This window comes from Falco punctatus (assembly GCF_963210335.1).
Source record: "Falco punctatus genome assembly, chromosome: 1".
Classification (NCBI taxonomy): domain Eukaryota; kingdom Metazoa; phylum Chordata; class Aves; order Falconiformes; family Falconidae; genus Falco; species Falco punctatus.
The window spans coordinates 110,221,262-110,234,901 of NC_137580.1; the positions used below are offsets into that span (position 1 = coordinate 110,221,262).

General features: G+C 39.7%; 1 protein-coding gene across 12 annotated transcripts in view; it reads right to left on the reverse strand.

Moving 5' to 3' along the window:
• Positions 1-13,640, reverse strand: part of BCAS3 (BCAS3 microtubule associated cell migration factor) — a 369,789-nt gene that overhangs the window by 126,321 nt on the left and 229,828 nt on the right. Inside the window, exon 24 of one of the 12 annotated variants that reach the window (XM_080382864.1) lies at positions 1,879-13,640. The exons of the other annotated variants lie outside the window; for them this stretch is intronic. Coding sequence (XP_080238990.1) covers positions 13,597-13,640 — 44 coding nt within the window. The 3' untranslated portion in view covers positions 1,879-13,596. Of the gene's footprint in view, positions 1-1,878 lie in introns of those variants that run through there. 12 annotated transcript variants of the gene reach the window in all.

Here is a 13,640-nt window from a genome sequence, read left to right on the forward strand (position 1 = left end):
GAACAATGGCAGCCCAGTACTCCAAGTCTTCTTTTTGTCACTTTGTACAAAGAAACCCCCTCAAACTCTCTCAAAGAACAATGGCCCCTCTAGATTCGCAACTACGCCAAGAATGGGCTCAAACCATACAAAAACACATTTTAAAAATACATTTTACACTGCCCTTGACATTTGAGATAAATAGAAGCCAATGCATTGAAATTCCAAGTATTTTTTTATATCCTTTCACAATATGAATTTTTTATTTTCCCCAGTCTACTTGATCTTTGACATTCTGGCCTCTGCAAAAGAAGGACACAGCAGAACAGTCAAAGAAATTAATTATGCAGATAATTGCATTTTATTAAAATGATTACTGTAGCAGAGAACTCAACAAATGACAGCTACACGAACCTGGCCCCCAGAAGAAATCAAGAGGACACAAACAGTTCATTTTTAATTGAAAAACTTCTCAGCTATTAACATTTAATTATCTGTTACTGATATATGGCCCTAGTTTAATTAGCATTTTTCTATACGTCAGGTTTGCTTTTTAGTAAAACCACTTTTTAAAGTTCTGCTGAGCTGCTACAGATTCCCCATTTTGACAGTCGGAGTTTATGTGAATTTGGCAGCTTGGATACAGACAGTTGTTTCCTAGTGAACAGCACACAAGACCATATGTTTCAACATTTAAGCAATTTAGAATCAGAGGTATAATTCTGAGTGTCCTTAGCAGAAATTGTAGATTAAATACCCAAAGGATCTGAGCTCTACAAGAGATACAGCCTTTTTTAGCACTTTTCCCATAGCAACAAAACCACTCTACGCTACTTATATCACATACTCGAACCACAAGCACGCTGAGAGCATTGGTGAGCTGACTCAAGCCCGCAGCCAGGCCTTTCAAGGGCTGCTGTGTTTTCAACAGCGAGGGACAAGCAAGCCTATAATTTTCCCTTTCTCCTTTCTGCGCCTCTCTCCCATTAGGCAGGATTAATCCACAACTGCCTCTGAAACACACCTACGGTCAGGACTCGCACCTGGTTTCTTGATTTGCGGACAGCTGCTTTGTAAGAAGACATTAATCAGCAGCTTCTTTCCCCTACCAAAAATACGGCCACACACATTGCTTGTGGCATTCTCTTGATTTCTGGGATGATGAACATCACCAGTGCTACAGGTTTAGCTCAATATACAGACAAGGCATGTCTGGCACGATCTGCCATGCTCTTGTGCCATTTCGGCCACTCTGCTTTTCCTGGCATGAGGTCACGCAACCTCCAAACTGCACAAGAGCATTTTAAAAGTAGGTTCAGAGAGAGAAATAAAACCCCAACACATCCTGAGGGGGAAAAAATAATAATTCACTGGATATATTAGTACGTCCTCCCTGTTATAACCAGAACACCTGCAATAAAACCAGAATGAAAATGACAATCTGGATTGAAATTTAGCGATATCTCCTTCTTAGAGGACAGGCGCAAACCAAGAGATTTATCCAGCATTTTATCAAATAATTTGAGTGAAGGCTTGTTCTCTCAAGCGGCGGACCTCACCACGACCCCCCGAAGTCACAAGCAACATTCCGGATCATGTGCTGAACACGGCGCCGCAGTTCCTAGTCCTCAGGCAGCCAATCTCAAGACCCATTTTCCACTTCCACTCCCTTTTAACCACTTTCCTGAACACGTTCTGCCGCATAACAGGCACTTATTCTTCAATCTGTCACACTACCGCTTTACAGAAGAACCAAAACAGGCCGCGGTGCTCTCCAGAGCAGGGCTGTGCCATGCAGGACACCAGGCTGCCCTGCACCCTGCTGCGGCTACTGGACTCTAATGCAATCAGGATTTCTTTTTTTTTTTTTTTTTCCCCCCACCCACTCCCCCGCCTCTGTTTTCTTTTTTCCATCCCATGCATGTATGGAAACTGAAGAGATACAGTATCCAAGCACATTGGCTTACAGCTTTCATTAAAACATCGCCATTAAACAACAAATATTGAATTACTACTTACAATTACTAGACACAAAATATTTGCAAAGTCTTTTTCATCTACACAGAAAAGTTGTTTTCATTTGGTGAAGGTTCTGCCTGTCATTTTGACTTGGTACCCTGTTAGAGAAACGCACTTCAAATGCATAAGTGATTCTCAGTGATTAAAGCAAGCAAACAAAACCTCCAGAAATAATTCCATTTGTGGGTATTTCCTTTAACAGCATTAATAATCTAATGCATTTAAAAGGAAGATTTAGAATTACAATTCACTTGTATTTCACAGGATTAAAAATGCAATATATGTAATATAGCCACAGTATATAAACACAAAACATTATCGAGAAGGTATTTTGACAGTATCCATTTCTGCTCTGCAGGAGTTCAACGTTGACGCCTTTGTAGGTCATTTACATTTTACTTCATCAATCTACTTCAATGATGTAAAATTCAAAGAAAAAATTTACTATTTCAGATAGGTCTGAAAACACATTCAGTGGGATATAGCTTAAAGAATATACTGAGCAGGACTGAAAACTAAGTATAGGTTTCTCACTTGAATGTATATTTAAAATGAATACCCAGCCCTTAGGGACCTGTATACCTAGCAGAAGACACGATCTACAAATTTCTTTACCTCCTGTACCATCAACTGCAAATTTACAACAAAATGTTTGGTAAACCAGCTAATTTTATTTCTTTACTCTGAAATATCAGAGAGAACCAGTATTTCAGAATAAAGAACACCGAAAGGGACTTTTCATAGGCCAGTATTTTGTTTCACAGTATGTCTCGCCTGCTGCTAAAACCAGCAGCGTTTTCAGTGGAAACAAATGTACGAGTTGAAAGGGAAGAGAGAATGGGAAGAAATGCCCATTCCTGGGAGTGACTGGCTACCTGGATGCGGAGCAGCCGCGCATGCCCTTGCCAAAGCAACCCAGGTTATTCTCCTCTTCTCTTTTTTCACTAGAAATTCCACCCTGACCCTGAGAAACGCTGTCATCAAAACAAGGATATTTCCATGAAACATATCTCCGCTGCAAAAACATTTAATAAAAACATTCCCATCCCATTCTAATTTTAATTTGTTTCTTTGCATTGAAACAGTGCAGATGCGGCTGTCCAAGTTCCTCCTCAAAGCACCCCAATCTTTGAATTCCCTGCCCAAAACATGAAATGAAGACTTTAAGGCACACTAGGCAAATTAGCGTTTAGGAAAATTAAGTTTTAACTAACTAAATAAAACGCCGCTTGAATAATACTGGACACTCTGGCTATATCTAAGAGCAAGACTACTAAATAAAGCCTTTACAAGAAAAAATGCACACTGAGGGAAAATAGGATTGTTATTTTTAACACTGATAATTTTGTTTAAAAGAAGATTCCTTCCTGTGTTTCATCATTTTACGTTATGTTCTATTATAGAAACTAATGTGGGAAAAAAAAAGTTCAGAAAAATCCAGGCCCAGAATATTATGGAAAAAAGAACCACCAAATGTAAAGGTCCTGTAATATTTGGTATCTTCAGATTTTTCTGCACTGGTTCACATGACCCCCAATTTATTTTTAGAAAGGCAGCAATTCCCACTTGGATACGGTGCAATACCTTGTACCCAAATGTTGCTTTGCACAAATAAACCACAGAAAGTGTTGACTTAAAAATAAAACATTGGAAAAGGAGAAAGTTTTTTTCTCTGTGAAAATTTCCGGAAAAGCTGTAAACAAAGGCAGGTTTGGCTCAGTGGCTGAGTGACTCTGTTGAGCTGTTGAGGATGGAGAACATATCAAACCTCACAGAGTGAGGAAATATTTGTAAAACAGTTAGTAAATCATAGGCAGCAAGGTCACCATGTTTAACAGCAGGAATGACACTTTGCCAAAACCCCAGCTGTGAAAGGGCGTACACACACGGGCTTGTCTCTCCTTTATTCTTCTTCACATCCAAATTTCAGTTTGTCTTTTTTTTTTTTTTTAATATCTATTTCTTTAAAAACAGGAAAATACAGGATTTCAAATTGATGAGGTCAGCCAGGACTGACACACTCATCTGTCATACAATCTCAATACCTGGTTTTGTTTTACTAAACAGAACATAAGTTGTTAGAGCATCAAGGAATTCTCTGCAGCCTGAACAATTTCCCTACAGATTGGTACCGACTGACCTTTTTATCTTGTGGATGGAGTTTTAAGTTCTTGCTGCTGCTCTGAATTCACACGCAGAAAAAAAATCCCCAACAATCTGGCCTCTCTGCGAACTGGCACAGCCAGAAGGTGAAATTATACATTTTCAAATACAGACGCTACAAACCCATGTATGAATACAGGGAGTTTAATTCATCTGACGCCAAAAACACCCAGGAATGATTATTTCAAGTTGAAAAGTTGTCATGAAATCACTTCATAATATGGAGAGATTTATAAAAAGACTCACCTGCTACTGTAGAAACCAAACACCCTGCAGTGTGTCACTGGCAGGCAGCATACAGTAAAGGAAGCACTTAAGCACATACTTGACTTCAGCTCCTCGCATGTTTGAAGTTAAGCATGTACCTAAGTGCTTTGCTGGACTGGGGCCTATATGCTGTACAACCATGATTTAAAAAAAAATAAAAAAAAAATCCTTCCCAATTACTTTATGTTACATCTCTATTAAAATGTTGGAGGTTAAATCACAGGTGATGAGGTTTGGAAGCGTCCTGCTCCCCGGTTCTCTACGTCATGGGACAATGCAATCAAGAATTAAAGGAGAAAAAGAAAAATGAAACCAGGTTTTGCTTTTTGGGGAAGGACCCATGGGGCACTCCTCCTTCCTTTAGGTGGCAGAACGGTGACATTAGTTAGTATGAGCACAGCTGGTAGGCAAAAGATTAAGTAAGAAATAATTTGATCAGTGCCTGTTAAATGCAGGTAAGAACCACAGCATGACATCAAGCCACTGAAGTTTAATACCAAAGTTAAATGTTTTGCTTCGTATTGGAGAAAAAAAACATGAATAAAGATATATTCAATTTGAGCGAGGCAGTTTTTTCTTTTAAACTATTTTGCTTGGTACTAGGAAACCTTTCTCTTGGCCTAGCTCTGCTGCTTTCATTATAAAGCAAAAGTTTAAGTTAAAACAACTCCCAAGTCCAAACCCTACATGTCTTGGACAAAGTCAAAACGTGGTTAAAATTTTTCAACCGGCTCTCCTCATCACCGGCCAAAGCAAACCCTTCTACCTAAAGAGATTTTTGTGTGTGTGTTTTGAGGGGCTGGTAACCCAGCAGAAGATTTAAGCTTGGCAAATGAAACGCCGCTTTTCCATGCGGTTCTAGTGCTTGGCCCTGCTCCAAGAGGTGCCGCAGGCACCGGCAAGCGCAGGGCTCCATCAGCGCAGCCACCGCTCTGCCAGCTCCGGTGCAGGCGGGCGCTCTCAAACTGTGTTTCTAGGAAAAGGCAGGAAGGAAAGGACTTCAAGCTACATTTAAGTTACTATTTTCACTTGGGTTTGCCACTTCAAAACCAAAGATGACTACTAAGGAAAAGTATTTGTGGTAGAAATTCATACAGAAAAGCACTAAAGAGTAATTAATGAGTATAGCTCCATTTATAGGGGACTTTGTATGGATCAAGTAAGTTCACACCAAGTAACAAAAATTCAGACCAACTGTACGTATACATACGTGGCAAGGCACTAACACTTCTGATGCTATATTTTATGGAGACAGGAGTTTCTTAATGGTTATCATCATTTAACAAGAACTCTACCAATCGGTGTAACAGGAGGAAAAGGAAATTTATCCTAAAGGCAAGTCACTGAGAAACACTAAGACAAGAGGGTTAGTTTAGTAGTATGTAAATCTGAAAGTGACTTAAAATAATTAAACTATAGTACTGCAACTTCAATCATTTTACGTATCTCTGTTTTAAGAGATCCTGCTTAAACCGAAAATGCTACAGTGAAATGATGCCCCTGACTATTAATTAACCAGTCCTGTGTGTTGAACATTTCCATTTGGTTAATCTTCTGGAAAGGAATTACTGTTTCATTTCATGAATTCTTCTTCTTTGCTCATTACATGAAGCTTTCAGCATGCCTGCTACCATACAGTTTATTTTTCAGTTTTTTCTTTTTCTTTGGTCTTTCCTGTTCAAGTTCTACTCAGTAATATGGATCAGTTGTGCTTTGCCGAGCAGTTCAATGAGATTAAATCAACAATGTGTTTTAAACTGCCGGTACATAAGTTAAAATTTACCTCCCTCAATCCACCTTATGCGCTTCAGAATTGTTCTCCAAGCAGCAGAGATATTAATTAACAGACAGTATGTTTACTATTTAATTACTAAAATTTCTAAGGAAAGTTCTTGCTACCTAGTATTATTTTGCTACCTTCTTGCTTAATGCAAAAGCAGAGCCCGCCCTTCCATTTCTGCACCAGAGACACTCGTGCCTCTACTGTCACCGAGATACTTAGGGACCGGTTCCAACCCACCCCATCTTAGTCCGCAGGAATAGGAATTTGTTTATTTGTTATCAATGAAGATAAAACTCTCCTGCAATATGCTTCAAAAGAAGTGGACGGAGTTCAGCAATTGACATGATGCCCTGCTGTTACAGATGGTGGCTTTTCTTTGTTGAGGAGCTGCAGATTACGGCATGGAAAGCTCACGTTCTTAGCCCAGCTACACACTTCCCTTCGATTGGCCTCCAGTAACATTTGCCTGCTTATTCCTCTAAGCACCAGATTTGTCACAGTGAAAAACAAACATACATTTTTAGCTTTTGTAAGGTAGACTGTGTGCCCTGGAAGAGAAGTTTATTTGACCTGGATTCTGGACATGGAATTATTTGAGCATGGATGTTACCAGTCTCAGACACTTCCTACCAGTTACTTCACATTATAGTACTTGACATACTTCAAATTTTCTCTCACCTGGCTTTCTGCTTCTTCCAAACACCGTGAAGAAACAGATTTACAAAACTTAGTTTTATCGTAATTGTTCTAATCATTGTTATTTGTGAGGGTCTCCAGCAGCAATACTGACATACTCAAACAGCATTTGTCTTAAACATACTAAGCTTTATAGATGACAAAAATTACACAAGCATACCTGAATTGTTATTTTGTAAACACAGATATCCTTTAAAGCAGATGTCTTAATGACTACTTTTGGGTTTCAATGCAACACATGCCGCCTTAGGATGATGGTGGTGTATCAAGTTAAAAGACCTATTGCTTTAAACTTCTTGCACTATTTAGACTACCCAGATCCCGTTCTGAGTTTAGTTTCACAGAAGCTAAACAGGTAGGCACTTCAGGAAATTAACTCTGTCAAGGCAGAAGTCTAGGAACAATCTTTAGAAGTGACTCTGCTTGGCTTTGGCATTACCGTGTTCTCTTTCTCCATCCAAAGCTGAATTTTTCCATCGAGTTCAGACATTTTGCTCAGACATCCCCCTCTAATATTATCCCCAATATTTGGTCTTCATAAGCAGACTTCAGAAAGAGCTACAGAGAAAAAAAATCTGAAGTCTGAAGCTAGCAACTACAAACAAATCAAGCAGTTTATTAATACTTCTATTAATCCTCCTGCTAATCCTTTATGGCACTAGAACCTCTCTTAAGTGTTCTGATTTTTACATCTATTCTTTTAAGCTGTAAAAGATTCAAGGTATAGTTTTCATTAGAAAAAAGTCAAATGACTATATCAGGGTAAAAAGGCAGATTCATTTCTTCAGCAAACGTACTCCTAACTGGGCACTGCAGAGACACTCCAGCTTGCTCCCATACCCTCAGTGCACGCCGGTTCAAATCAGCACTCCTCCCGCACCAGCGCGGGGCCCTTATCTCCGGCGGAGGTTGCTGGCCCTGGACAGCCCGGTCCGTGTTTCCAATTTCCTTATATAACAAGGCTCCGATGTCGGGAGGAAGCGGGCAGATACTGAGAAATCAGGGAGGATAAAAAAGCACTAGACCCATAACCTCTGAGGTCAGGAGGTTACGACTTCAGGGGCTAACAGTAAGGTGGAAGGATGTGTTCAGGTAGTTTTAAATTACCTTGTTTTACTGGTCTTTTCCAAGACGGAGAGATAAGATCAAACACAGAAGATTAATATCGCATACATGAATATATACATACAATACACGCACAGCTAACATGAATTTCACTTCTTTTTTTCCAACCATAAGTACCTTTGACTGAATGTTCAGCAGTTGAAAAACATTCTCTCCTCTGCACCACAGTTGTGATTCCATACTTACAAGAGCTGTAGTGCTGCCAAGCTGTCCAGAAACCCCTTTAGCCTCTCTGCAAAGAGCTACTTGTGGAACCAGAAAATGAATTTGTATGACCACAATTCATTTTCCAAATACGGACAGGTGTGGGTATGTGTATGACAAACTGTAAATGCAAAATATGCAGCTTTAGCCATACATGTGGGATGTTCTGCATCTGCACGTGCAGCACAAAGGCCAGAAATCCTCTCCTCACATACGAAGTAGTACTGAAATCCCAGTTTGCAACTTGGATGCTCAAGTAATGACTTCATGATCATCAAAGAATTGACACCACTGGTCAAGATGGCACGAAGCAAAGTCATAATGTAAAATTAATCATCACTAAACACGACAAAGCAACTGTGAAAGGAACCCTCTGACATTACCGTGTGGATGGCAATGATGTTGAAGGAAAGAATATGTCATGGCTACCTAAGTATCTGCTTGCCTTGTTGCTCCAGCTCAAGGTTGAGATTTAGCGTTTCCCACTGCAGATGTGCTAGAGTGTTTCTAATGTACCTGCTGCTTTTGGCCACAGAAAGAGCTCAGCTGCTGCAGCGTTTGGGTTTCTGATTTTCTTCCTTTTTTAATATCTGCAGAAGATGCCATCATAAAGTAAAATAGAAAATTACCACGGCAGTCACTGCAGAAAAGTACCAGTCTTGTAAACTGCTGAAGAAAACTTTAAAGTACAGAGCACAGAAAAGTGCAAATAAAGGGCCTGACTTCTGTGTTTTCATTTTAGTTTGACAGACTTTCAACCTATGACAGAAAGTCTCATGTTTCACATTACAAATACTAAAAGAAAGAAGATGTGTGTTCTTTTGAATAAAAGAACAAATTCATTACTATTCAAGAGATGGTAAATAACTGAAAATTCAGCTTCTTCAGTTCTTATGTGAAATCCATTTCTCATGTGAAAAAGAAACAACTGTGATCTTTTCTTATGAAAGCAGCCTCTGAATTTCTAGTGAACTTCCAGCTTTATGGACAACTTTGGAACCAGGCCTGGGTGATCTACGACTTCCTTATCTGTTACCCAGCACTGATTAGAGGGATGGTGCACAATTAGCATCACAGAACAGCACGTGGTAGAGTCATGCACAAAGCACATGGTAGGAGCGATGCCCTCAGTAATTTACAGGTTAGAGTTCTTGCTAAAGCACAGATACAGCACTGACTGCGGTAACGAGAAATCTAACCTCTTCTGCCTTCTGTATAAATTCTCTTTTATAGGAGCTTTGCTTCAACAGCGAAAGATAGCGTTAGTAAATCAGTCCTGAAAAATGTTCTTGTAATTGTGTTTGGATGAAAGCTGCAGAACGTAAAGGTCTGTATTTGCTCAATTGATGTAATGTCCACCTACACTGATCTCTGCATTTGTGTGATGACTTGGAATTGCTGCATCACATATCGCTGCACCGTGAAACCGAAATCTGTCTTCGTGAACTCCAAGGGGCAAACCAGATGCATTTAAGATTTTTTTCACCCAAAGTTTTCTGCATCATGATACCTAGTTGTTATGGTTGGGTTTCTTCTTTGACTTGACAGATAAAAACAAGCTAAAAGCACAGTTACGGGTAAGAGCAAATTACAGGAATAAACCATATCTGCCACTCAGAGGCAAGGCCAGCAAACTTCTTTGTCTCGTCTTCCTTTGGATCTGACTGTACAAATACTCAGAAGACATGAACGAAGCATAAATCTTCACATGATTCTTCAATCTGTCTACAAATGAGCATGACATTACATATAAACTATTCTATATAACATATATGCTTCTCTCTTAAACAGTTTAAGGAGTGTATCAGACACCGTGATAAACACAGAAAACCAAGCGTGAATACCAATAAATGCAAGCCTTCCGTCTCGGAAACTCTTCACTTATTTGATTAAGTTAGGTGAAAAACAGAGCAGTCATGCTTGTAGCTTTTCTTCCTTTTTCCTTTCCTCCACTCTTTTTATTCCTAATGCGAATCGGAAGTCTATGTGGAGCAGCCTGGCTAGCCCCGGTCTAACCTCCCCATCTGGAAGGGAACTAACCAGCCTTGGGGCTACTTCCAACCCTTCCCAGCTGTTGGGTTTGGGTTTTTTGTTTTTGCGGGCTTGAGAAAGCATATTTATATAAATGATTGCCATATCCTTTGCCAGCTGTTGACCCTGCTCTCGTCCCGGTTGGAGCATGTTTTTCATTTTTAGCGGCCACAGGCTGGAACTGACCCTGACAGAGTTAGCACGCTATGCAAACAGCTTCACGTGTTCTTGCTGGGACAGATAAGACAATGGCTGCCCAGTGCAAGCCGCCCCACCGGTGTTTCCCTTCGGGCTAATGTCACACAGCCCCGAGCTGCAAGGGGCGCTTAGAAAAAATAAATGATGAGATTCACAGCACTGGCGGGAGGCTTCCTGCCCCCAGCAGAAGGGCTCGGTGATTTCAGATACTGCTCTTCATAGCAAAAAGGTTCACAAAACCACACGTGAACAGGCGTTTTCATTCGGCCACATCTCATGCTAGTTAGCAGAAAGTTTCCAGAACCGAACTCTCAAAACATTCCTGAACTATTTTTACAGACCTGGTTTTCCTCCCATGGAACGGCAAGCTGATGAGTTTTCACTAAAGCCCTTGAAATAATCATCTAAATAATAATAATTAAAAAAAAATAATCCACAGCAACCTACAACGCTAATAACTTTAAACTTTCAGATCTATGTGCCTGACAAGGAAAACCGCTTTCCCTGTAGCCCAAAGCGTCACTCTGGAAACGCACCCAGCCCTTGACACACACCCGTGCTTCCCCGTCACCTGTCTCTGGGCAGGAACAAGGCTGTTTTGAACTATTTTTAAAAAAAGTACCCTGTAAGAGGGGAATGCTCTTGGGAAATGCTTCTGAAGAACCAGCAGTAACTCACTCGGGGTGTTATCTCATTAACTAATACTGCTGAAGTTAAATGGGACACAGACAACGAACTCTAGCCTTTATAACTTTCATAAGCATTATCAGATTTTTTGATAATAAGTAGAGGTGGCATATGTGTTCTGTTTAGTATGCAGAAGAGCCTCATTTTATTCTCAATGCACAGATTTAATTAAAAATAAATTTACTGTTAACGCTTAAAGTGGTGCCAAGATTATCCAAACAGAAGGTTTATGATACTTAATAATTGATAAGAGGAGGGAAATTCACAGATTGCAACTGATTATTATTTAGTAGGTCTGTTTGCAAAGGTGAAAGTGGCATTACAGCTAGCCAAAAAAAAAAAATAGAATCCTTTCTTTTATTATTTGTGTATTTAGAGAAAAAATTGTATTTAGCAAACACTTTCTAGAAGCATTTGGAACAAAACTAATTACAGATCCTGACAGTTTCCCTGACTACTCTGGATAATATTGAAGGTATTCAAAGTATTTTATAAAACATCAGCTTCAGTCCAATTCCACACAAGGGGAGTTTTATTTCTGCTTTTTTTTTTTTTTTTTTTTAATATCAGCACATAGAGGAGATCAGCTTCTTTAAGGCACTGATTCTCAGCTTGGATTTCAAACCAGCTTTAGCACAATGTGCCAGAAATTTCCACAAGTGCTGAGAGAATTAACTGATGGTATCTTTGAAGCCTCTCTATCCCAGATTAACTAATGAAAAATCTGTGAAATCACAGTTCAATCTTCTTTTTTTTATAGCTAGATGTGTTTGCAATGGTTGGGATGACAAGATGCTCCCAAGCCATCTGGCTCCTCACACAGGATTTGATTCAGAAAATTAATAGTAACACCATTGGTGTGCACATATTGCAACAATCCAGAAATCTAGTCCTGTTACACAACCGAACACAGAGGTTTTGTAATTCCCCCCATAGGTTACATAGATTGAAAATGCTGATGCTAGCCTTAGAAAACATTTTCATAAAATAGTGTGAGTAATGAGCGAGCAATTTCACTAAGCACTAAACCTCAGGCTGCCCTGCACTATTCACCCCTCCGCGCTCTCCGAACGGAGCCACCTCCTCCAGCACAGGTCACTAATTCACTTTACGGTGAACAGCCTGACTTTGAGCACTCCCCTCAGAATGAAAAGGGAAAAAAATATTTTTTTTCCTCCTTTCATGTATTATGCAAATATAATATCTATAAATAATGCAGCTTTGTGCTTTCAATAAGTGCTATCTAGCACGTATCAGCCTCTGAATTAAATTCTTTCAAGACTATCATACTACATACATTTTCATGGATGAGCAAAAGGCCCGTTAAAGAGGCAGGCTGCACCTTCTATTTACAAATCAAGTTCTCAACCTCCAAACAACAGGGCTGTGCAAATTTAAAGGCAGCTTTAGGTAACTTTCTCGGAGCATAATTCAGAAACCCCATGATCTTGTATGAAAAAGAAAAGCTTTTTGGCAAAAGTACCGCTTACCAGAACAGACGTAGGCTTGAAAGAAACTCATATAAATTATCTATGTTAGATAAACTGTGTATTAAAATGTTACTTAAATTATTTTAGTTTCGTTCAAGATTAACATCTCACTATATTTTACATAATTCAAAGCTTATTCCCATTAAAATTCATTAGATCTGTGTATTCAAATCCACTAGGTATCTTTGGAAACACTAAGCTAACGTATTCAACTGCAACTGTAAGTTTTGGGCTTTTTTTAAAGGTTTCTAAACTAGTTTTTGGATGCTGTAGCAGAGATTGCCTGGCAGAGGAAACAAAGAGAGCTCTCGGGGAAACACCGTTGTGTCAAACGCATGACAAAGATGGGAATGGAGGGAATTCTGGACAGGTACGTTAAATTTTAGAGTGCGCAGTGGCGAAAGGATGTTCAGGACTGTACACAATTCAAAACGCAGAGTAACTCATAAATACAGGGAACATTAACGGGAACGGTTTTGTCTCTTTTAACAGTGCCAATGGATTTCATTCCTGTGTGGTAACACGCTGAAATAGATAGGTGAAGGCATGTACTCCTTTTTTTGTTACAAATTTTTAAAGCCCTGCAAGGTTCCAGAAAACACAGTATACAAAGTATATAATAAAAAACTACTTTGCCTTTAGAGCATTAAACAAAAGCTTCTATGAAAGTCAAGGAGGTGAAAGATCCTGGGGGAATATTCTCTTCCCTTGAAGCCTTGCAGTTGCAACATGTATGCTCTGAATAAATAAGAGACTAACGAGCCATCCTTTGCAAACACATCAGCCAAGACATTTTGAGCGATGAGCAACACTTGCCTGTTTTCTCTCTCAGTGCTCATTTGAAAACACCTTCAGGGGAACTGTTTTTACAGGGCTGTACTTTCCCAAAAGCGGGTCCCTTCCATGTGCCGGGCTGCACACCCAGATTACTCGCCACTGCTGCAAAGCCCGATTTCAGGTTCTTCTGGAGAGCCTGGGTTTGCACGTTCCTGAAAAAC